General features: G+C 46.2%; 3 protein-coding genes across 3 annotated transcripts; all 3 read right to left on the bottom strand.

The window, feature by feature from the left end:
• Window positions 1–2,860: 2,860 nt before the first annotated feature.
• Window positions 2,861–7,223, bottom strand: LOC136525594 (uncharacterized). The gene is made up of 4 exons (XM_066518533.1): window positions 6,860–7,223; window positions 3,666–5,516; window positions 3,434–3,552; window positions 2,861–3,340 (listed from the first exon to the last, which is right to left on the bottom strand). The coding sequence occupies exons 1-4, from the start codon at window positions 7,221–7,223 to the stop codon at window positions 2,861–2,863; spliced, it is 2,814 nt and encodes a 937-aa protein (XP_066374630.1).
• An 11,750-nt stretch (window positions 7,224–18,973) lies between these two features.
• On the bottom strand, window positions 18,974–19,726 carry LOC136529708 (LOB domain-containing protein 22-like). The gene has a single exon (XM_066522781.1). The coding sequence runs from the start codon at window positions 19,724–19,726 to the stop codon at window positions 18,974–18,976; it is 753 nt and encodes a 250-aa protein (XP_066378878.1).
• A 2,913-nt stretch (window positions 19,727–22,639) lies between these two features.
• Window positions 22,640–25,203, bottom strand: LOC136528137 (GDSL esterase/lipase APG-like). The gene is made up of 4 exons (XM_066521051.1): window positions 24,847–25,203; window positions 24,632–24,762; window positions 23,513–23,746; window positions 22,640–23,392 (listed from the first exon to the last, which is right to left on the bottom strand). Exons 1-4 carry the CDS (start codon window positions 25,112–25,114, stop codon window positions 22,940–22,942), a joined length of 1,086 nt encoding a protein of 361 aa, XP_066377148.1. The 5' UTR covers window positions 25,115–25,203; the 3' UTR covers window positions 22,640–22,939.
• Window positions 25,204–26,000: the final 797 nt, after the last annotated feature.

The following is a 26,000-nucleotide window of genomic DNA, read 5'->3' as shown; positions in this document are numbered from 1 at the left end:
GTATCGGATGTTGGATATCCGGACTCGGATACGGATAGATCTCAACCTCTCTAAACGGATTCGGTTTCGAATACGGTCGGAAAATATCCGTACCGTTTTCATCCCTAGTTGCGACATGTGACGCAGCTCACAGGGTGTTTGGTGATCGTTTGACGCTCGGATGCTAACCGGTAGAACTTAACATGAGCTAATTATAAAACTAATTGCACATAAGTAGACTAATTAGCGAGACGAATCTATTAAGGCTAATTAATTTATAATTAGTAAATGTTTACCCTAGCACCACATTGTCAAATCATGGACTAATTAGACTTAATAGATTCACCTCGTAAATTAGTCTTAATCTATATAATTAGTTTTGTAATTAGGCTATATTTAATACTCCTAATTAGTATAAAGATTCGATGCCACCGAGCTAAACTTTTGGCTAAACGAATCAAACACAGCCGCCAGCAAACCGCAGCCCCACAGCTAACCCGGTTCACACTAAACGCCCTACGGATGGTAATAAAAAAAAACGCCCTACGGATGGTGGCTCTGACGCTCGAAATGACGACTCCTAAAACTCAGAGCAAGGCTCGGGCCTTGTTTAGATTAGTTTTTCACTCTCTTCGTCACATCAAATTTTTGGACATATGTATGAAGTATTAAATGTAAATAAAAAATAACTAATTATACAGTTTGATTGTAAATTACGAGACGAATCTTTTAAGCCTAGTTAGACCATAATTAGACAATAATTATTAAATACAAACAAAAATACTACAGTGTCAAATACTGATTTCTAATCTCAATCTAAACGAGGCCTCGGCTGTGCACGTCTGCCTCGTTTCAGCAGCCCATGTTTCTTGACCAAAATGTCACGCCGTCACTCTGAGCAGGAACCGGCTTTGCAGATGCCTGCACTGATTCACCAGGCCACGACCAAAGGCCACCCCCTTCCACACCTGATTTGACGATTCAAAAAGAGGGAAAGGCCCACACTTGGAACAATGATCCCATCTCCCACATCTTCAGATCATTAATAATATTCAGATTGTCCCTTATTAGCGCGTGTTTAGTTAGAACCCAAAATCCCAAAAAGTACTACAATATCTATCACATCGAATGTTTACGGTCCGTGCATGGAGTATTAAATATAAACAAAAAAAAACTAATTGCACAGTTTGGTGGGAAATTGCGAGACGAACGTTTTGAGCCTAATTAATCCATGTTTGAACACTATTTACCAAATAAAAACGAAAGTGCTACAGTAGCCCAAAATTCCAACTTTCTCAAACTAAACACGCGCTTAGTTTGATATCATAAGATAGAAGCCGTCTAAAAAAGGAACCGGCACCTCAAAAGAGGCTTCCAGGTACATCAACACTAAGGCCTTGTTTAGATTGGGGTTAGGAATCAGTATTTGGCACTGTAGCACTTTCGTTTGTATTTGACAATTATTGTCCAATCATGGTCTAACTAGGCTCAAAAGATTCGTCTAGTAATTTACAATCAAACTGTGTAATTAGTTATTTTTTTATCTACATTTAATACTCCATGCATGTGTCCAAAGATTTGATGTGATGGAGAGAGAGTGAAAAAACTTGCAATCTAAACAAGGCCTAGGGATGAAAACGCCACGGACATGTTTAGACGAGACCGAATCCGTTTAAAGAGGTTTAAATCTGTCCGTATCCGAGTTTGGATATTCAACATCTGATATCGTATCCGTATTCGAATACTCAAATCGCATATTTATGATGTCGATATCCAATCGTATCATATCCGGCATGGTTGACACTGTATGTATTCAAATCCGAATCCGGACAGAAATATAAAAACAAATGTAACCGTCCGTATCCGATCCGTTTTCATCCCTACTCAACACTTTCTTGCATAAGGACATCCCTCAACATGGAGCTAGAGGTACTATTTCAAATCAGGCCATTACCATCCTCCAAAGAGTATGGAAACATATAAACAGCTACCTCCATGTATTAAAACGTTCACCTGGAGAATCAAAAGAGCCCTAGCAGCTGGGGTAAGAGGAGGGAAATTCACAGACAAGATAAGCAAAGAGTGCTCAACTTGCAATGCAGATGAAACTGATGCACACTTGTTCTTCCATTGTCCTTTTGCTAGAGCGGTATATATGGTTCTCTGCTCAACCTCCTTTATGCACATCTGCTTTGCCTATTGAACAGGATGGTGTACAGGTTGCCCTCTCGCTGATAATCAGCCAAACCAGCACTGATGAACAGATCCAATCAATACTAACCACTATGTGGTACAGTACATATGGAAAACGAGGAATGATGCCCGCTTCCAGAAAAAAAAATGGTCTCTTTGGCAGGTACACAATGCAGTCGCGGCTGACATCATATAAGGCCAAACTTCTTCATGGTCTGCTTATGTACGTACACACAAAGCTAAGATGAAGTTATGGCTAGAGCTATCTAAGTTGATCTCTACTTCGTTCCAAAGTAGCCATAGACCAATGTTTTAAAGGCGGTAAGGCGAGGCGAGGCGAGCGACCCTCTTCCAGTCGCCTAGGCAAATAAGGCGCTCGCCTAGGCGACGCCATACAGACAATTTAATATATAACACCAATAAAAATTCAGATGACAATCCAACCTTAATATAGCCAATTATAAGCATAATATGTAGTGCTATTAGAGTTCTAGGGCACCACATAAAGTAGCAAGTAGCAAATATGAAATGTTTCATCTCTTAGTAGCCATAAACTAGTCTCTAATGGCATATATAACTTAATTAGTAGTGCTGCTAGTGCAGCACATACTTAATTAGTAGTGCTGCTAGTGCAGCACATATATTAGCTTACAAAAGAGGAAATCTTTAATCTCTAATCTCTCAAGTCTCAATAGCCATCATCAAACTCTCCAGCAACGTTGGCTGCCTCATTGTCTTCTCCAATTTCATTGGCATCATTTGGATCATCCTCACAATTCGTCACATCTGCATCATCAAATGGATCTGGATTTTCTTCATTATCTGAACCCAACTCAGCGTCATCCACCATAGGTGCAGAATTTCTTGCATGCCTGTGGGCTGCTCTTGGAAAGTTCCGGCCTTGAAGTGATTGTGATGCTCCAACAACTTCATCAACAAGGTTCCAAGTAAGGTCACACTCACACCCACGAGTACCTTGAGGGAGTACATGCAATGAGTCAGCCCACTCATTGTTCCAATCAAAGTCCTCAATAACCAAAGGATCAAAGTTTTTTCCCTTGTTCTGGCGTAACTTTTGGAACCTAGATTTCATCTTCCGGTTGTAGGAAACAAAGACAATAGAATTCAGCCTCTTATGCAACAATTGGTTCCTTTTCTTTGTGTGGATCTACAAAACCAGAAACACAATTGCAACCAAAAAATGAATAAACTGCTTGCTGAAATATTGGTAAGGGCAGCAAGCAAATGAGGAAATACTCACAGATTCAAATTTGCTCCAATTTCGCTCACAGCCAGATGATGAAGCACAAAGACTAACCACACGCCTTGCAAACCTTTGTAGCTCAATAGCATGGCCACCATAGGAACGCCACCAATCAACTAGAGCAAACAAATGAAACAATATGTTAGGAGCTAGGACCAAAAAATGCTAGCTGGAATCGAATCGATGTGATGTACACTTGCTGAAATTAAAATGGAAATGAAACACTTACGAGGCCTCATTGACTCAAGGTTTTGAATGGCCATCTTATTTGAAAAAGCATCTCCTCTAAGATATTCATAATCCATGGCTTGAGCATTGATCTTGCTTCTAGTTTCCTCATCCTCCACCATTCTTGAAAGCACATCAAGAAAGCAACCTCTTAGCTGTCCAACAGTTGCATCATCATCCTTTTTTTGGAGAGGATGTAGCTTCCCTGGGTTCAAGTATAGTGCAGCCCCATACAATGGATGATCCATTTGTTTCTCCCAACGTCGCTCAATTATTCCCATAATCTTCTTGAGCAAAGATTTCTTGGATTGGATAGCAAAGCTTTGATTGATCCTCTCCTTTGCATGGTTCATTAGAGCTTGAACCTCCGGCATTGCTGGCTTCTCATCTCCATCAACCACCCTAAGCACAATAAGGATTGGGGCTGAAGCTCTAAGGCAATCTTCCACTGAATTCCAAAACTGTGTAGAGAGCACAATGTCATGCACATCTAGACCAGCCTTAGTTTTTGCCAATTTGTTCCCAGTCCATGCTTCGCTAACCATTAAAGACTTCAAAGCATCCTTGTGCTTGTACAAGCTCTTCAAAGTCAAAAAAGCCGTTGCAAAACGTGTGGCTGCTGGCCTCACAAGGTCAGCCCCACCTGTTTTCTCCCTCATGGCACTAAGGATCCTCCCATGTCTATAGATGAAAGTTGTCACACGCCTTGCACGTGTAATAGGTTTCTTGAATTTCGACAAGTTCCCTATATCTTCTAACATGAGATCCAAGCAATGCGCAGCACATGGACTCCAAAATATTGTAGGAATCCTGTCCATGAGAATCTCGCCTGCAGCCTTGAAGTTAGCACCATTATCTGTGACAACTTGAACAACCTTGTCCTTCCCAATCTCCTCAACCTTCTTCTCTAGCAAAGTAGCAAGCATGTATGCATCATGTACTTCACTTGATGCATCAATGGACTCCAAGAAGTAAGTCCCCTCCGGGTTGTTTACAAGGAAGTTAATTAAGTGGTGTCCCCTCCTATCAGACCATCCATCAGACATGAGTGTGCAGCCATAATGTTTCCATGCTCTCTCATGCTCCTCTCTCATGGTACTTGTTGACTTCACTGCTTCTTGAAGTAATGGATCCCCAAGTTGATATGGTGTTGGAGGCTTGTACTCTGAACCATATTGTGCTGTGGCCTCAACTGCAATTTGAAATTGCCTTGCTACCGCTGCATTAAAAGGTATGCCACATTCATAGAAGAACAAGGCCCATTGTGTATCCACATAATGCTTCTCTTCCTTGGTTTTTGTACTGGACACAATTGTGGGCTGATAAGACCCTGAAAGTCTCTCATCTACTATCTCTTCTGGTGTTTTTCGAAGCATCTCAACTACAGATTTGTTTGCCTTTCCCTCTGGTTTAGTCTTGTTGCCAACAACCATGAATTGTAAGGATGCTTGCCTCTTTTTTGCTGCTGTCACTGAACTAGGTTGTACTGCAGCAACAGCCTCATTTACAGGAGCCTCATTTGCTACCACCTCCACCACCTCATCATCTAGAACCAATGGTCTTTTCCTCTTGTTTGCATCCAAGTAAGCTGCCATCTCCCTCCTAACTTCAGTGCTGACACCTGAACATAGTTTTGCATCTCCATAACCTCCTGCCAAATGTTGCTTCAACCTTTTAATCCCTCCACGAACTGAGCCGCCACATAAGGTGCATGCCACCTCATCTTTGTTTTGTAGGTTCGGCCAATAGCCAAACCTCCACGCTGGATCTTTTGACCTTTGCGGCTTTCGGGCTGGATCATTCTTGGGATCATATCCGTTGACGATTGATGGTGGACTTGACATGGTTCCTGCTGCATAATTTTTATAAACCAAATGAGTTCAGAGTTCAGACTTCAGAGAATGGCAAAGTGTAGGAATCAGTAAACTACCAATTTAATTATCTACTAGCAGTCTAGCACAGAGCACAAACAGAGCAGCAGCAGCTAAAACAGAGCACAGAGCAAGAGCACCCTCCAGCCTAATAAACAAATCAAAATAGCATAAAAGGCAGTGCAATTAGCATATAAAACATAGCAACAACAACTAATGTACTGCTCCATTTAGCATCTATAAATCAAAGCACAAGTAGACAAAGCAAGGACTATACCCATGTGCTATCTGCTCTGAGCAGGGGACAACAGCATGCAAGCTTCAGCCTTTCTAAAAGAAAACAAAGCAGGGGACAGCAGCACATGCCATATGCAAGCTTTGGGCCTTTTTAAGAGAAAAAACAAACAAAGCAGGGGACAACAGCACATGCCACATGCAAGCCTTAGACCTTTTTAAGAGAAACAGAGAGAGAGAGAGAGGAGGCGAGGGATACCTGGTCCAGTGGAGGGCTGGCATGAAGCCTGAGCGGAGCTGGGCACCGGTAAAGCCATCCTGGGTCCGCAGAAGAAGCTGGTCGTCCGGGCCCTCCTAGTTTGTGCGGACGGACGCACGGGTCCGCACAGAGGAAGCGGAAGACGGGCAAGCGGACGCGCGCGGGAGGACTCGCGGCTCTGAGCGGACTTCCGAGCAGACGCGCGCGAGAGGACGAGCGGGACCTGGCCGCGAGTGGGGAAGAAACTCCAGCAGGGTCTGCCTCTCCCTCTCTCTTCTCAATCCCCTATCTCTCACAATCCCTCTCTATTCCCGCGCAATTTCCTTTACGCGCGCGCAGGAAACGACGGAAGGCGAGAGAAGTCCCGTGCGGGAGCGATTTCCCGCCTTGGGTCCCTTCCCTTTTTCGCGCGCGGCTGCTCACGAGTATGGCGACCGCCTCAGGCTGGTTGGCGACGCCCCAGACGCCTAACGCGAAAGGCGGACGCCTTAGACGCCGAGGCGGACGCCATACAGTTCCTGGCTAGGCGACCCCCGACGCCCAGACATTTTCGTCACCTGGACGTCTAGTCATCGCCTAGGCGACGCCTTTAAAACATTGCCATAGACCTTGCGCTGCTCTTTGATAGAGACGACCAGGCAGGCTAGATGTGTCATTTTAGAACTTCCGGGGTTTCCGCCTGAACCCCGGCAGTTCCACGCTAGGAAGCTCATTGCGCCTTGTAGGCTGGCGCCATTGCCCGTTGAAGATCTTCTCGAGGATAATGTTGATAGACTTCATCAACCTGTGTCATGGCGTTGGCGAAGGATAGTGGAATCATCATCCCTATACCTTCCAGGGAGCGTCTGGTGTAGAGGCTGAACACCAGCACAAAGATCCATCCTCCCGACTTCAGGAGTGACAGGAGGTGGAGCAGGCCGTTGCGGCAGGCGGGGGCAATCTTGGAGGTCCATTTGCGGATTCCAGCTTGGTCCCTCCCAATGAGAGGGGCCGAAGTTGAGCTGCTCCAGTTGCTGAGCCTGGCTTTGATCAAATCTGAGAGGTGGGCAAAACATGTCTCCCAAAGGTCTGCTGCCAGAGAAGCCAGGAGTATACAGAAACAGGCCTTCAGTGGGTGGCGGAGGTGCCGCCCGTAGCTGTAGCCACCCGTTGGCCGCTGGAGGTTCCACCACCCATTGACCGCTGATATGTTCATCTCTATCGTCGAGTCCGAGGTCAGAAGCTGCTAAATAAGTTATCAGTTCAATCAAAATTTGAAGATGCCAGGCATTGGACACCAGAAATCATCAGATCAGAAATCAGTTGAATACGGAGTACTTTGATAATGCTAGTCCTAGTCTTATGTGTGATCTTCACAGTTGGTAACAACAGCATCTGTAGGTGGCAAACACCAAGTTCATATGTTTTGACAAGCTATCTGCAACTGAACTTGTGCTTGTTTAAAGAACTGAAGGTGTGAAACTAACACAGAAACCAGTAAACCACAGCCGTTCGCTCTAACAAGAGTAGAACTGAAGGTGTGAAACTAACACAGAAACCACAACCCTTTCCCTCTAAAACTAGAGCCAGCAACAACAACGGGAGCATGACGAGTTGTGAAGAAAATGCCTTCATGTGTGCAGTCACTAATATTATGTCACAAATAGCAACAACGGCTTTTGCAGGGTAGATTTTTCAGATGCAAAAGCCGGATGGCATTATACACACATATATTTCAAGATTTTTTCAGGAAAAACTGCAATTTGTCTTCAAAAAAATGCTCAAGCAACGAGAGGTGCACATTGAAGCTTGAGACAATTCCCCGTATGCCATTAAAAAAGATCACAATGCCCTGTGTGCCTCTGAAAAAGTTCAGCGGTCTTCAGCGCCACTGCTCCAACTTTTTCGTGCCCTCCATGCCACTTCCGTCAGTTTGGGCACTAACGTCGTCAAACTGCAGGTGTGAAAAGACGAAAATGCCATTAAGTGTAAATATGTCATTAATTTTTTTGAGCATCTTAACGACTTCAAATGAAAAAACTCAAAACTAGAAAGTTGTAGATCTCGTCGATATCTATAATTTTCATATAAAAATTATTTTTATTTAATTTCACAAAAAAATATGATTTTTCTAAGATATATTAATCATATCAAATCATATTTTTTTCACAAACAAGATAAGCAAAGAGTGCTCAACTTGCAATGCAGATGAAACTGATGCACGCTTGTTCTTCCATTGTCCTTTTGCTAGAGCGGTATGGTTCTCTGCTCAACCTCCTTTATGCACCTCTGCTTTGCCTATTGAACAGGATGGTGTACAGGTTGCCCTCTCGCTGATAATCAGCCAAACCAGCACTGACGAACAGATCCAATCAATACCAACCACTATGTGGTACAGTACATATGGAAAACGAGGAATGGTGCCCGCTTCCAGAAAAAATTATGGTCTCTTTGGCAGGTACACAATGCAGTCGCGGCTGACATCAGTACATCGTCACTCTATGTTGGGAACAAAGATCAGGAAAGGGATACAACGGGATGTAGTAATCAACAAACCTCCAAAGGTAAACATGTTCGGCAGCTCGTATCTGGCTTATAAGCCTTGACTTATCAGTCAACGAATAGTATTTTTCTCTCACACCAAATCAGCTAGCAGTATTTTCAGTCATGGCTTATAAGCCAATTCAGCCGAAACGAACAGGCTGGAGAGGAGCCAAATATGCCTATGTGCGACAGAGGTCTCGTGGCATGGAGAATCCTGCGCCACCCTTGTTTAGGGTCATGCTAGGATCTACACAGATGCAGCCACGGCACCGGGCTCCTATCCTCAAGCTGCTAGAAGAGCTAGCTTGGGTATCTTCATCATCAACACACAGCAGCCAACTCAAATTGCATTATACATCAAAGCGATAATTCTCCAATCAACATCTGTGCTAATGCCTAATGGCAGAAGCAGCAGCCTTGACGCTTGCTGCTGATATTGCCTCAACACTCCAAATCCGGCAACCCACCTTTCTTTCGGATAATCAAATGCTAGTAACCTTTTTCAACAGGTCGGAGCATTCCAATCCTCCATGTTGGGAGATCAAGCCCATCACTCAGAAGTTTATCAATTGTTGCTCCACACTTCATGCCAAGATTTTCAAAATCTCAAGGAAGCTCAACAACACCGCACACATTCTTGCTTCTCAGGCTTTGACATTCAATTGCCTAATAGTGGCTTTCTTATTTGCATACCATCCTAAAATATTTGCACATTCAGGATGATGGTGAGCACATTACTGCAGCTGCCAAATTACGATACTACCCCTGTAAAAAGGCTGTGCAACAACAATGGCTTGGAAATCGCGGTGCAGAACTCCGGAACAAGTGCACGGGAGCTTCTGGACTCCACTGGACCGAGGGATAAGCCCCTTGGGGTTTTCTTTCTTTTTTGACAGAGAGAAGTTTTTATTATTATTTTGTGGTTGCACACTGATGCCGGTGGCTAACAAGAGCAGTATTGATGTATATTGGATCTCGCACCTCCTATGTTACCCGCTACATGACCTTTTATTTGGGACAAAATTTATAAGTTATAAAAGTTTGTGACGGAGGGAGTATGCCACTACGGCGACCTCCATGTGCTAGTAAACTGCAATGACCATAGTTGTTTTATTATGAGTAGAGGGACCATTCGCTGCTGCAACCGTAGAAAGTAGCTACCGAAGAGGCCCATACGAGAAATGATCAATGGATGAAGAAAAGACAAGGGTTTAATGGCCTTTCTGTATACCATTCGGTTGTCAAGCGGTTAGATTTTGAACTCGTGCCATATAATGGAAAGCATTTTTTTTATGCCACATACTCCCTCATTCCCTTTTTTATTGTCGATATCGCTTCCTGAGAAATAACTTTAACTAATTTTATATAAAGAAGATTAATATTTATGGTACACAGTTAATATCGTTAGATAGATCGTTGAATCTATTTTTATAATAAATTTATTTGGAGATACAAATGTTCTAGTTAAACTTACGACACGGAAACAAAAAAAACGACAAAATATTTATGGACGAAGGGAGTAGGGATGAGTAAAAATTCAGATGGCATATAAGAATCCTGTTGATGAGCGTCTCGCGTCACATATCAAGTGAACTTGAAATATATCTTCGACACAACGTCACAGCATCTTATTTTGTCGGTCTCTCCTGAACCTGTTGGGCTTGAATCGTTGATGAGGCAGATCATAACCATCTGCACACAAGGGTTTCAACTGACTATATACTTGCTACTAGTAGTGCATACAGCCGATATACATACTGTCGGCCAGCGGAAGCCCGACAGGAGCCCTGCATGCGCCGCATGCCACATCGTTCCTGTGCCCGCGCACGCGCCCGCGCATTGCAGCTGGAGGTCTGGAAGACTGGAACGATGGGGCACTGAGAGCCAGTTTGACAGAGACAGAGAGGAAGGCAGTGCGTGGTGCATGCATGCAGCATGAAAAGCCGTGTTAGGCTGGTGGTTTCGGCGTCAGGGCCGTCCTCAACGGCAACATGCAAATAGCTACGAGTAGCTACTCTCTCCGTCAAAAAAAAAAAAAAACACGTGACCATGTAATTTAAATCTTGTCCAAAAAAAAAATGTAAATCTAGGTTAGAGATAAGCTTTATAGTAGAATTCATGAATAAAAAATACACATACAATTGAAAAATTATGTTAACTCTGCACTTCCCTTTGAAGATTCCAGATGATTCTTTTGAGTTCTAAGTGTGTTGACAAGGAGATATGCGTAATTCTATATCTTCATTAGTGTGGCATTGAAAAGCAAGATTTACATGTTTTGTGGGACGCAGGGAGTAGAAGGGACTTAGAAATAATAAAAAAAAAAGAACACTACAGTAGAGAGTCATGTGAGCTGTGAGAGGGTTGTTTCTAAGAGATCATGCTAGACTAGCTATTTAGAAGTCGCTAGTTATTTGATCTCTTTCTTTAATAGCTAATAAAATTTTTCTAATAAAAATTTGGTAATGCAGTGACTCGAACGTCCGACATTCCGAACACACGTCAGAAAACGATTCAATATGGCAGCTACGCGTCCTCCTTCACTCATCTCTCACGGTCTTATCCCCTCGTCGCACTGCAGCTCACCGTGCTCTCCATTCTTTTCGAAAAAATCCCCGCTGCTGGCGTCCTCTCCTCTCCCCTCTCCTCCCCCATGGATCCAGCGGCACCGCGCGCCCCCGACTACGCTCCGTAGCGCCGCGAGCCGACGACCGTGCTTCTCCCCGCCTTCTGCCCGTCCGCCACACACCTCGCTCCCTCCCTGGCCGACGGCGCCGTCCTCCTCTCCCACTCTGGCATCCCCCTCCCCCACCATGGCGGTTCCTTACCCCACACCAACGTCTCCTTCCCTGACCCCGGTGTCCTCCTCCCCCACCCCGCTCCCTCCTCTCCACCGCAGCGGCGGCCCTCCCGACACTGGCGTCCTCCCCCATAGGGAGCTCCTGACGCCCTCAGATCTAGCGGCCATGGCGCTCTCCTTCCCTGACCCTGGCGTCCTCCTCCCCCACCCCGACTCCCTCCTCCCTCCTCCCCACCCTGGTGGCGTCCCTCCCCAACACCGGTGTCCTCCCCCACAGGGAGCTCCCGACGCCCTCAGATCTGGCGGCCATGCCACTCCCCGTGCAGGCTCTCTCTCCCCCTATATGTTGCAATTGTATCTTTTAGTTCTTTCAGACGCTTCAGAGCAATGTTGCAGTTCAATCGTAAGGATGTTGCACAAGTAGATCTAGGGATGTTTTGCCCATGTTGCTATTGTTTCAAAGGTTTGTTGCAAGCACTGCTTCAAAATGTTTCACTTTTGTTTCTAGACGATGTTGCAACCGTTCTGATCTGGATGTTTCATGTGCTTTCACAAATATTGCAATAATACTTTCAAAATGTTTCAGTTGCTTCAGTCGCATGTTGCAGTAGTTGTTCTATGTTGTTGCAAGTGTTTTTATTAGAGCGTTGTTTCATATGCTTCACACTAGTGTTGCAATATTATATTCCAAATGTTTCAGCTCCTTCAACTTATTATTGCATTAGTTGTTCCGTGTTGTTGCAATAATATGTTCATGGTGTTTTAGCTGCTTCAGCCTAATCTTGCAGCAGTTGTTCCGTGTTGTTGCAATAATATGTTCATGGTGTTTCAGCAGCTTTCAGCCTAATGTTGCAGTAGTTGTTTCCGTGATGTTGCACGTGTTTTATTCCAGCTTTCTATGTTGTTCGGCCAGAGGACGAGCTAGGCGGCCGGGGACGTGTGGCTCGCCGGAGGGGATAGTGGACGGAGGCGTTGGGGGCCAGTGGATGGGGTTGCTGTGGTCAGGGGGCGATGGGGGCATGCTCGTCGCGCACATGGGGCGGTGCGAAGGTGGACACGACGGGTTGTGGAGACGGGCTATGGCGGTGAGCTGGGTGCACGCTGGGCACGAGTGGCAAGCGCGGGGGAAACGAGCGCAGATCGAGGCATGCGTGAGAAATGGGGGAGCAGCGTGGGCCTCCATGTGAAACACGTAGACATGCGAGGTGAACCCACTTCGCCTCCACACTCACTGCAGGCTAGTCCTTTCACTTCAAAATATTAGAACTCATCACGATCAACTTAGCAACTTGCAGCTCTATGACTTGGAGCCTCCTCGGGCGGAGGAGGCCCTAGTGTGCTCTGCCCTTAATGGCACGACTCTCATTAATGTAGACACACTCAAGCATCGGGTCGATGCTTACCTCGGGCCTGATGGCCCACACGAAGATTGCCACCACATGTTCTACATGCTGTCCAACACCTTTTGCTAGCACTCCAATGAGGCACCCCTGCTGCTGGAGAGTGACTTCTGTAGTTCCATGGTTGAGTTCCCTCTTGGCATGAGAAATGTGTCAATCATCTTCTAGAGTGATCTCGTGCGGCGGACACACCCTCACTCTCCCAACTCCAAATTCGTCAAGATGGTGGACTATGCACCGCCATCCATCAACGACCACTTTCGAGTGTTCCTCCAATGATGACTTTGGTTTCAAGGCTAAGAGCCCCGAAAACTACCACCTGCCCCAGAAGCTACCACCTCTCCTATGAGTGCAACACAACGAACCTTGTGCAAGAGGGTGAAGGTGAGTAGGTGGCAGGGCGGAGAGCCAACACATGTGTTAGAACAATGTGTCCAATTAAAGTACCAGTTAGAGCAACATGTTGGGACACGGTACAGAGTCTGATTCTAAAACCAATTGAAACATATGGCGCGATCACTAGATAAATTTTAAAGCCTTTCATGCCCATACGGGTTAGAGCAATGTGTGCCTAGTGCCCAGGCATGGCATATGTAGAGTCTAATTCTAAGATGATCTAGAAGGCATGACAATATCGCTAAATAAATGTCCAAGCCGAGTTGTAGATCCCCTTGCAATGAACATGCATGTTTGCTAGTGTGAAAAAAAAATCAAAGAAGCACAACAAAATCCAGAACAAAGTGATGAATAACCATTCCACATATCCAAGAATGTAATGTACTCTATCTAATGAAGAGCTGGCTAACCAATATGAGAAATAAAATTGTCACCATACCATCTAGATCATTTATTTCAATGCTAATGGCATACAAAACGCATTAGCAACATGAAGGTTGATGACGCTAATGGCATACAAAAGGCATTAGCAACGAGAAGGTCGATGACAACATTATGGTACCAGCAACATGATCTGAGCCAAAGACAGAACAAGAAGAGTAAGAGAAAATTGCTATTATAGGACGCGAAACAATGGGCTTCGCTATTATAGGACTCCAATCGTCGACTTCGCTAAACGACACTTGAAACGTTGGCACTTTGTTTAAGATGACATTTGGTGTATTTCTTGACTTTGGTAATCAAAATACATGTATTTTGCTCCTTAATTGACTCTTTTACCCTTCTGGCCTTACGTATCCTTTTGCATGAGTCTGACGTTTCGTTTCATCTTCCGACATTTCGTCTGACCACTGCTGCCCGCCCAATCCTCCTCGATGCACCACCCATGGAGGAGATGAACTCGCCCCCACCGGATCCAGAAGGGCCGCCGGCCGCCTCTGCCCTTACCGCGCTGCCCTCAGGCGTGGCCGCATTGGTCGGCCCTGGTCTGGCCGCCTATGCCTCGGTCCGTCCGCCGTTGCGTGCGTTTGCACTTGGCTCCGTGATTCAGTCGTTCCCTTCTCTCTCTTCTGTCTCATGTGCAAAGATTCCTTGATCTCATCGCCTAAACATTTTGTTGCAGATACAGATCCGTTAGGACAAGCTGCTGAGGATCTGTTGGATTACAGAGCTGATGTGGATATTTTTAACCACACGTGTACATGTATGTGTCTTCCGTTATGTTTTTGTTTTCACACTGAGCATTGGTACCCCCAACATCATGTACAAAAGTAAGCATCGGGTAAACAATTTTGACTTTGATCTGATTGAGCCATGTCTACAATTGCAACCCTCCATGATTTTGGGAGAACAATTAATTTGTTAATAAATTAGTTAAATCTAAATGGCTTCTCATTGTAATACAAGGTAATAGTACTCGTTGCCTTTTGCCAATCAGGTGTTAGAACTTTATTCTTTTAGCAAACATCTTGACTCACAGTGGAGCATTACCAACGGTAATAAATTAGAACTATAAGAGAATGATAAATTCATGTTCTGAAAAGATTCTTGATGACATCATTTTGCGTATTCAGTTGATACACATGTAGAGATGATGTCTTATGTTGCAAGCTCTCCAAATTAAGTCTGTGAGTTTTGCATGCACTATTTTCTTCATATTTCTATCTGGTGGGTTATATTAATGTTGTTTCCAAGTTGGAATAAAAAGTTGTTAGCTATGTGGAGGCATTACTCTAGGATGGTTTGCTATAATTGCTCAAAACACCTGCGTTTGGTGCTTCTGCATTTGCTTCCTGCTAAATAAAAATATGCACGCGCTGCTACTATCTAATTAATTTATGCCTCATTTTTGCAAGTAGAAGGTCCAGCAAAAGGTCTGGACGAGCCGCATAAGGCATGTCCACTGCTCTAGCCCTAGCGAGATCGCTGCTTCCAACTGCTCCTCTTCCGGCAGTAGAGTGCAACCTTCCTGTTCTTGAAGTACAAAGGTATATATGCTTGTATGCTTTTTGTTTGTTTTTTACCACGATAGTAGTACATATTAGTTAAAGTTGATTTCACTTGTTTAGGTCCCAAGTAGATCATGTAGAAAATATAGAAAGAGTTGATTGGGATACGATACAAATAGTGGAGACACATGATGACGAAGGTCGTATTGCACTTATGAGTGAGTCGCAGATTTGTGAGCTTTTAGGCTTGACAGAGGAGGGCACAACAAATATACCTGCACAAGACTTTGATTGCCGAATGGATGAAGAGGGGAATGATAATGAGATTGGGCAAGATACTGATGGTGCTGCCATTCCTACTAGTGATGTCATACCAGGTGAGATGGTCATTTCATATGATAAGAACAACAGATCAATGGAGGTAGGAACACTATACCCAACAATGAAGGAGTTCAAGCTAGCAGTGCGGCAAGTGGCATCAATAAGGAGTTCGATTTAGGAGTAGAGAAGTCATGTAAGATGAGATATAGGGCTTTTTGCAAGTCCGGTGATGAAGATTGCCCTTGTCCTTGGAGGATAAATGGCACTAAACAAAAAGGCCAAGCCAATGTGGAGGTGAATAATTTTTTTATTATTTCATTAATTCTACATGTTATGTAAATTAATATCAATCTCATTGATTTTTTGTTTTGCAGGTAACCGTCTTAGTCGATAAGCACGAGTGTGTGTCCAGCATGAGGCAGATAACTACAACTTCAAGTTGCAAGTGGGTAGCTAACAAGGCTGTGAGTATCCTTAGAGCTGATCCAAATATTGGTGCTAAGGAATTGCAAAAGAAGTTGGAGACAGATCGCAAGTGTCAAATTGCATATGACACTGTATGGCAGGGTAAACAAAGAGCTCTTGAAGAGGTTTATGGCAAATGGGAAGAGAGTTTTGAGTTGTTATTTAGGTGGAAGGCCGAGGTAATGAAGCGGTGCCCCGGGAGTGTCGTTGAGATTGAGGTACTTGAGGTGGATGGTCAAATATATTTCCACCGTTTTTTCTGTGCTCTTAAACCATGCATTGATGGTTTTTTAGAAGGTCGTAGGCCTCATTTGAGCATAGATGCTACAACACTTAATGGAAGGTGGAATGGTCACTTGGCCGTAGCTGTAGCAGTTGATGGTCACAATTGGATGTATCCACTCGCTTATGGCTTCACAGCTTCTGAAAACACAGACAACTGGACTTGGTTCATGGAATAATTAAAGAAGGCAATAGGTGATCCTCCACTGCTTGTTGTTTGTTCTGATGCTTGCAAGGGCTTAGAGAATGCAGTGAAGAATGTATTCCCAAATGCAGAGCAAAGAGAATGCTTTTATCATCTTGTCAGAAATTTCATGAAGAGATTTAGAGGGTTTGGTCAGATATATCCTGCGGCAAGGGCTTACAGAGATGACATATTCTATGACAATATAGCAAAAATGGTAAGTGAATCAGCACAAGCAGTGAAATGGTTACAGACCAATCATAAGTTATTATGGTATAGGTGTGGTTTCAATCTAGAAATTAAGTGTGGCTATATAACTAGTAATATTGCTGAGTCATTTAATAACTGGATTAGAGACCATAAAGACTTACCTGTTGTTGTCCTTGCTGATAAGATCAGAGAAATGATCATGGTACTTTGGAACAAGAGAATAAATGTTGCATATAGGCTACCTGAAGGCAGGATACTTCTAGCTATTATGGTTCAGCTAAAGGCAAATATTAGAGGTTTGGGACACTTGAAAATTGTACCATGTTCTAATTGGAGTGTAGAGGTGTGGGACCATAGCAGCCGAGTTGAGAGGCATATTATCAAGTTACACCAAAGGACATGTACTTGTCTTGAATGGCAGCACACTGGTTAGCCATGTCAACATGTATTGGCCTATGTAACCCGCCATCGGGGAGTTGACCTAGAACAGTTTGTGCATGACTACTACTCGGTCAATAGATTAAGGGCTGCTTATGGAAGAGAGATTGAGCCGATGACAGATAAAACACAATGGCCACAAGTTGACCTACCATTTTTAGTTGGTGCACCTCTTGCTAAGCTACCTGTTGGACGACGAAGAAAACTAAGAATGAAGGGATGGATGGAAGGTGGACACAGGAAGGAAGGTTCAAAAGATAGTAAATTTACCAACGATGGTGAAGGTGAGAAGGGATGTGACAACGATGCAGCTCCAACAAATGGAAAGGGAAAGAAAATGATCAGAGGACCTATAACTTGCAAAAAATACGGAGAAAAAGGTCATAGGCAAGCTAGTGCCAAGTGCCCACTTAATGGGACCGCAAAAAAGGTATGAACTGATTTTCTTTATCTAGAAACTTGAATGTAAATGTCAATATTAATTTATTTGATTAAGAAAGCGTAGGCAACATAGAAAGAATGTTACAAAAGCTGCGCCACCAGAACCTAGCACCCCACGGAGGCAGACTAGAGAAGAAATCCTACGGGATAGTCCAGGAAGGGTCACAAGAAGGTAAGGAATATTAACACATTTATCGTACACTAATTCTTTCCATACATCTAATTGTGGTATCGTATTTACGTGCAGCAAGCTTACGATGTTATTAGGAGAGGGCACATCTTCACAAACCAACAACACTTGTCCCGTGAGGATACCTACAGCGGCAGCACAAAAAAATAACTCCGAAGAGAAAGCTACACATTGGATGAATTATTTTAGCTGTGATGAGATATAAACTCATGATTTATTTGATATGACTTGAATCTTGTTTGGAACAATATTATGATGTGAGATGAATTCATGTGTACTTAATATTGTGTTATATGCCCAGAATTTTACACTATTTTTTTTGGAATTTTAACTATATTTTTTTGAATTTTAATAATGTGTGACATATCCCGGCGGCGGCGGCAAGCCTACCAGCCAGGCAGGCCAGGCGGCGGCGGCGGCAGCCAGCCAGCCTGCCCAAGCCAGGCCAGGTGGCAGCCCACGCACCGGTCAAACAAAACATCGGAAGAGAAGATGAAACGAAACGTGGTGACGAGCATTGACCATGGTGATGACGATGAGTAAAGGTATTTATGTATTTTTGGTTTTATATTTCAAGAGGAAAAAGGAAGTATATGACATATGCACGATGTCATGATGCTAACAGCAGGGCAGGGCACGGAGCACGCGGCGGCTGCGGCTCAGCCGCGCTCAGGCTCTCAGCCAGAGCTTGCCGGCGCTGTGCGGCGAGCTGCACCGCCACCTCCTCCTCGTTGGAGTCACCATCGAAAGCATCGTCGTCGGAATCAAGCAAGACGAGCTTGTGGCCACGGCGAGGAGGAAGAGCGGCAACGAGCGCGTACCGGCGGGGGTGCTCGTCGCGCTCGACTCCACCCCGCTAGCGCGCAGGTCGCCGCGGGTGCTCGTCGCACTCTCACGCGCTGGGCAGCAGCCAGCCAGCCTGCCCAGGCCAGGCGGCGGCGGCAACAGGCAGGCAGCCCACGCACGAGGGCAATACGGTCCTCCCAAGGAAAAATACATGTATTTGAAATGAGAAAAGTGATTAAAAGGACCAAATGTCATGTAAAACAAAGTGCCAACGTTTCAAATATCGTTTTAGCGAAGTCGACGATTGAAGTCCTATAATAACAAAGCACATTATTTCGTGTCCTATAATAGCAATTTTCTCGAAGATTACATGGAATTAGTCGAAGGAAGTGGCATGGCATCTGCACAGCCAGCAGCACTATGATTTCTCAAGCCATATCACCGTTGTTGCCTCGCGTGCCGTTTGCCGACGCATTGCCGGTTGTCGCTGTACCGCTGACAGCTGCTGCGGCTGCGTCGCGAAGAGTCGTGGCAGAGACATGCGGCTGCACCGCCCAGAATTATGGCGGCATCGTGGAGAGTTGTGGCTGCACTTGCGATAATTGCGGCTCCACCTCCATCTCCATCGCGGATAATTGTGGCTGTGTCGCGGTGAGCTCGTTCGCCGCCGGTGGCACGCCGTATGGGCCTTGCGCTTGCATGTCGTCGCTCGTCCTTGCCATCAATTGCTGCTGTATCGCCAGAGGATTAGGTGGCTGGGAGCCGCGTGCCATTTGCCGGTACGACTCCAGCCGTCGCCGCAGCACCTCAAGCTCGACGGCGGTGTCCATGAGCTGGTTCTCCAGGTCTTCGATTACTCCGCAGCAGCCGCGCACGGGGTCCGCCGCGCGTAGGTTAGACTCGTAGACGATGGTCTGCATGCACACGTCCCGTCTCGGCGGCGGAACCTTCCAGAGCATGCGCTGCAAGTTCTTGACGCCGAACATCCGGAGCGCGTTCCGGAACTTGTCGGGCTCATCGGCGACGAAGTAGTGCTTCAGGAGGCAGTGCGGCGGGCACTTGCGCCGCTGGTGCCTGCACGCGGCGCAGGACGGCGGCTGTGGCGAAGGCGCCGACGTGCCTCTGCTGTCAGATGACGGCGCCGCGTGTGGGGGCGAGGACGAGGGCGCGCTGCTGCTGGTGGGGACCAGGGCCGGGGGCGAGGACGAGGACGGATCCGAGGAATACGACGGCGAGGCGGATCCTGACGATGTCGCGCCGCCAGATGACGAAGACCACGTCGGCGCCCTTCGCGCCGCCGGTGGTGTTGGCATGCTGCTCCGCGACTCGCAGCAAGCCCACGCAGGATGCTGCCCGCTCAAACGCCCGAGTCCTCAAGCCACCGCGCCCGCTGGCCGCCGGCCGCTGCCGCCGCGGCTGCGCCCGCGCCCGCGCCCAACGCCCTCCGCGGCGCCGATCGATCGGACGGCAGTCGGTCGCTGCCAAACTTCTCCTGTGCATTCGTAACTCGTAAGTGGGTTGAATTTTATTTATGGGCTGAATTATCCATCCGTTGTATTTACGACTATTTCTGTAGGTCTGGTAAGGCTTCAGTTCTGATTCTGATCGACAACAATTTTTTGATGAAACGATCAACACAGCATTTGGTGGATCAGGGTCACATTTTTCTTTAGGCCAGCACACCATAAGGGCATGTTCGTTTGATCGAATCACGGGCGATTGGGAGGATTGAGGAGGATAAGGGGTGTTTGATCCTCGGGGCTAATCTGTCCTTATCACATTGGATGTTTGATACGAATTAGCAGTATTAAATATAGACTAATTATAAAACTAGTTGCATAAACCGTGACTAATTCATGAGACGAATCTATTAAGCCTAATTAGTCTATGATTAGTAAATGTGATGCTAAAGTAAATATGCTAATCATGGGTTAATTAGGCTTGATAATTTCTTCTCGCGAATTAGTCACGGCATATGCAATTAACTTTATAATTAGCTCATGTTTATTTCTTCCTAATTGACATCCAAATATCCAATGTGATCCAGACTAAACTTTAGCTAGTGGATCTAAACACCCCCCTAAATCCCAACAAATCAAAATCCCCCTCAAACCTCTCCAATCCCCCCCCTCCCTTTGATCTTGAGGAGAACCGAGCAAGGCCTAAAAGAAAGATTCCCTTAGAGTCTTACACCAGTTTTTATAGAACTTTAAAAGGTCATAGTTCCAATCACAAGCCAAACATCCAAAATAAATTTCAATTTCACCAAAAAACCTAAAAGATAAAACCTTTCCTTTTAACAAACATGGATATACTCTACATTATTTAAAAAAAAATTATTAACAAACATTTATCTTATGAAGATATAATTTTTCTTTTACTTAGCCGATGTGATGTTATAGATTTAGAAAATAATGTTCCGTCTTTATAAGAAAAAATATTCTTAGTTTAGGAGAACAACATTCAAAATTTAGAAGAACAAATTATATGTTTATGCAATTGATATTATATTATCCCTAAAAGTAAAAAATTAACAAAATCTACAGAATATATGAAATAGAAAGATAACATAACAACACATAAATAGAAAAATAATAAAAGATAGAACAAAGCATAGGGGAAAACAAAAATAGAATGCCACGTAATATAGGAAAAATAAAGGAACGTCATATGGATAATTTTTAAAGAACCTAAAATATATTATAGAACATCATAAATGCACAAATTATTTAAAGCCAAATGTTTTGATATATGATATAACCCACACAACTGGAAAAGACATAACAAATTCACAAATTATTTTTATAGTTAAGTAAAGCCAATGTCTTGGTATGTAATGTATCCCATCTTGACGGTGAAATGTTAAAAAGGATGGTACATCTACTATGTTCACATGGTATGTTTTTTTTTGCCCGTTCGCCCGTCGTTCTTTTTTATGTTTGTTTCCAAAAATATTAAAAAGGAATTAAAGCAATTAGTATGATTTTTTTAACTCTTGATCCTTTCCAACAAATTAAAGACTTCCACCGCCAAATATTTATGTAATTTTCAGATTGAAAGGTTTATTCTGTTCCGCTTTTTACTTTCCAAACTGCCCTAGCGACACATCGGGAGGATCGAACGTGCTCGTTGACTCCATGACCAATGTCGTCGGTCAACATTGCCTTCTCACGAGGCCGGCAAGTTTATCTACTAACCACTTCGCCGACGCACGGCTCGACCTCGATGGCTTGGCTACGTTCGAGACGCATGGCAGGCCCATGCTCACCAACATCATGTCCCAGTTGGTTTACTCGATCGCTCTCGACGACCTTTTGTGTGTTTCGCCGTCATCTCTGATGCTTGTTTGTTTGTCTTATAATCTATATTTTTTATCTTGTTTTTTTAGTCGGAACAATATTTTTCTCTCACAACAAATCAATCGTATTTCGGTTTTTTTTAGTGAAGCCAACAGGACATGAGTAGTACATGACGGTGCCTCCTTCACCATGCCTATAGTAAGAACACCTAGCCAGTTCCGTGCGACCTCTTCAATAACCAGAAACATGCTCAAATTTTACATATGAGCTCCGTGACGAATCTAAAACTATGCACATTTGGAGGGAATGAGATAAGAACTAGGATAGACATAGGGAAAAGATTCTCTCATTGCTTTGAATGTTCAGCCTGTTCGTTTGTTGGTTTAAGCCAGGGCTTATCAGTCAGCCAACAGTATTTTTCTCCCACAATAAACCAGCACCAGCCGGACTTATCAGCCCCAAAACCGACCAACGAACGGAGCCGTTGCCGCCTACCGTCGTACATTCCATATCCTATACCCCAAATATGAGTGGGATCCATGGTTGCGCTCGTAAGAAAGCTAGTATATTGAAAATTTTGACATCTCAATTCGTATGCCGTATAAAAAATGTTTAACGCTCAGTGCAAATGGTACATGAAGGTACGGTACCACAAACATAAACAGTTGCGGTTTGCCACCTCAGCGTCCTCGATAATGTTTTAGAGTACTTCTGACCTGTGATCTTATTCCACTCCGGAAGGTACATTTGGCTAGAGTATACGTGGTTGGACTGGACACCACTCAAAATGGTATATTGGTACCCTGCAGGTTTGTAAGAGATTCAGAGTTTCAGACTCAGGGTAGCACACATGTATCCTGAGCAATGCATGATCAGATAGAATCTGCCTCTTCTATTGCGTCTACACACACAAACGTCACCTTGAACTTGACAATAATATAGGAGTTCATTCATGTGCCTCATGCTTCCGAAAACATTAACATAAAAAACAAGAAAAAGGAATAGTTTTACAGATATATATAGGAGTATATGTTTAGAACCTGATCCAGTAAGCACCTAACGACTTTTGTGTATTTCGATCGATTTGAAGCAAACCAAAACCATATGCATGCCCCCATCCTATGAATAACCAACGACGATGTTATTTCCTTTCAGGCACGTTGCTCTGCTCGTAGTCGTAGCTCAGACGCTGGCTGGCCCCACAAGCAGTCTCCGATCCAGCGTGGTTTACGTGACGAGGATGAGGCCCTCGGTGATGAGGGAGTCGGCGAGGACCTGGTTGGCCGCTTCCGACGGGTGGACGGCGTCCCAGAACACGTAGGACGTGGCGTTGGGGCACGTCCCGATCGACTTGGGGTTGCAGAGGAGCACCGTGGTCTCGATCGTGCCCGTCCCGCAGCAGCCCCGCCTGGCCTCCGTGAACCCCTGCGAATGCGGGTCGGTGGCCAGGTCGTAGAGCGGCGTGTAGATGTCGAACACGGCGATCTTCAGGTCCGGGTACCGCCGCGACAGCGCGTCCACGGTGGCGTTCATCTTCCGGTTGAAGCTCTGCGAGTCCCTGTTGAGCCTCGACACGCACCCGTTGCTGCCGTGCCCGAACAGCGTGATCGACGCCGGCAGGCACCCCAGCGGCGGCAGCGACGTCACGCCGATGCGCCGTGCTCCCATGCCGTACAGTTGCTGGATATGTACAGGCGTAGCAGCAGTCAGTTTAAGAGGATCGTCTCGTCGATCGGAGCATGCAGCAGGTTGGCGACGACGAGGAGATGTTGGTAGCAGCTAGCGAGGTGGTTTGCTCACCGACACGGTGTTGTGGAAGATGCCGATGAGGCGGTCGGAGAACTGGTCGGCGGTCTGCGTCTTGTAGAGGAAGGGGTTGATGTAGTAGTTCTGCACGAAGTCGCTCGCGCCGGCGCTGATGATGTAGAGAGCGCCGGTGATGATGGAGTGGGCCTGCCCGGCGCCGGCCACCGCCGCCAGCTTCGACTGGTACTCCTTGAAGTACTCCAACTGCTGGGACAGCGGGATCGCGTGCTGTGTGTTTGTCAAGTTAATACCAGGTCGTTAGAGATCGATCATGTACACCCACATTTATGCAAGATCTGCTCGCTAATCAAGTAGTGGTGGTACCACAAAAGGTATGTATTTAGCAACGAGATGGCGATAGATATCTGCATGATTTATGATGATCAGTGGTTTCATGATTTGAGAGGCTTGTTGGAGCATCTATCATGACATATGCACGCACTAGATGTTCAGTTCAGAGTTTATTTCTCTGTACCAAGATTTTGACGTACTCCTTGGAGTTGGAGAGGTCACTGATGAGTGACGATGATACTTACATACATCAGTGCCGTGTGGTCGTAGTACCCAGATCCCGCGGACGCGAAGTTGGCACCGATCGTGAAATTTCGTATTTTGGTCTCTTTTGAAAACAATTTTTAGAAAAATACCAACGTCAAAACATTTTCTGAAAATAGACCATTTTTAGGCGTCTTAGCACATGACGCCGAGATATGAGGCTCAGCGTCGTGTCACTCGACGCCGAGGTACTGCCACGTCACGGAAGACCGGGGTCGTCGTCGACACGTTGGCGCGTGGGTCCGAGATGTCGGCGTCGTGTCAGCCGACGCCAAGTACCCAACCTCGGCGCGGTCGGACCGAGCGCCGAGCTCTGGCCCCATCCGTAGCGCGGCCCAGGCGGCCCAACAAAGCACGGTGGCCCAGCAGCTCGGCGTTGGGTCACTTAACGCCGAGCCTCCAGACCTCGGCGTGACCCGACTCAACGTCGAGGTCTGGACCCGGCTTGTTGGAGCATCTATCATGACATATGCACGCACTAGATGTTCAGTTCAGAGTTTATTTCTCTGTACCAAGATTTTGACGGAGAGGTCACTGATGAGTGATGATGATACTTACATACATCAGTGCCGTGTGGTCGTAGTACCCAGATCCCGCGGACGCGAAGTTGGCACCGATCAGGAGGTTCTGCCCTGACGCCTGTGGGCTGAGGTACGCCGCAGGGTAGGTAGTGAACCCCAACGTGTCAGCTGCAACCGTGCACCACAGACGAAGTTGTGATCAGTTGTAACGCACAAGATCTCAATTCATCGAACAGAGCGTACCCTACGTACCAGTGATGTCGGTCGCCAGCTTGCCGTTGCAGAACCTCCCGGTGGCGACGTGGTTGGCGAAGTCCCGGCCGTAGGGCGGGAAGTTGGCCTTGATGATGGTGTGGAGGTAGTCGTTGTTCCCGACGTCCACCGTCGAGTCGCCGAACGTCATCACCGCCGGCACCAGCGGCTGCGCCTCGCTGCCACGGGTTCCCAGTCCCACCACCAGGAGGAAGACCGCCAGGACCATCGACGACACCCGCCTCCCCTGCGCCTGCGGAGCCATCATCTGAGCTCCGATCGAGCGAGACGACGAGTGCTCTCAGCTCTGCTCTGAAACACTCCGACACACGCAGCGCAGCGCACGTCGTGCCCTGGTGTAATGCAACCGGCCGTGTCTTGTGTGAGCTTTATATAAGTGACGACCAGGCTGTGCTGACAGGCACCCCGGCGGGCTGGCCTTAATCAGCAGGGCCCAGCTGTCTGTCACTCGGTGTCAGAGCACTCTTCCTTCCAGAACACTGGGCTGAGCCGCTGAGCAGGGCGGCACGCACTGTGCCGCGGCCCGCTGCCGCGTGCGGCATGATGACGCAGTGTCGAAACGGGACGTGCTCATGGCGAACCGCCGAGCCGAGTCCACGCTGCCCTGCCCTGCACTGCACTGCATCCCCCCCATCGATTCGATTCTCCCATCTGCAATGGCGACTATTTATTAGGGTGATAGGGAAACACAGCGGTGGTTGAGACGACGACGGCACGAGCACGACGCTGCTGCGGCCTGCGGCTGACGCTGTGACGAACTGACGGCGCAGGCACGCGGCGCTCCGGTTCAGCTCCAGAAATGTTCAGGAACAGGATGAGGATTGAGGAGCACCAACAGCTACCAGGCAACCACTGGGTGAGTTATTGCACATGTTGTAGGCAACACGGGCATGTGATTCTGCAGATGAGGCTGTAGCTCGTGCACTGGGTTCAGTCCAACCGGGAAATGGCCGGCAGGAGCACCCCGGTGGGCAGTGGTCCTGTGGTGAAGAAGAAGCAAGTGCAAAGGATCGGAGCTAACAACTGGAATGAAGAATAGATTTGCAGAAGTACAGGGTCCCAGCTTGGAAGGCTTTATCACCATTGAATCTGAAACGCCCCAATGCTACCCCAGCACTGTGACTTCCTTCAAT

Source organism: Miscanthus floridulus, chromosome 19, assembly GCF_019320115.1.
Source record: "Miscanthus floridulus cultivar M001 chromosome 19, ASM1932011v1, whole genome shotgun sequence".
NCBI lineage: Eukaryota > Viridiplantae > Streptophyta > Magnoliopsida > Poales > Poaceae > Miscanthus > Miscanthus floridulus.
This window is presented reverse-complemented; position numbering and strand designations above follow the sequence as displayed.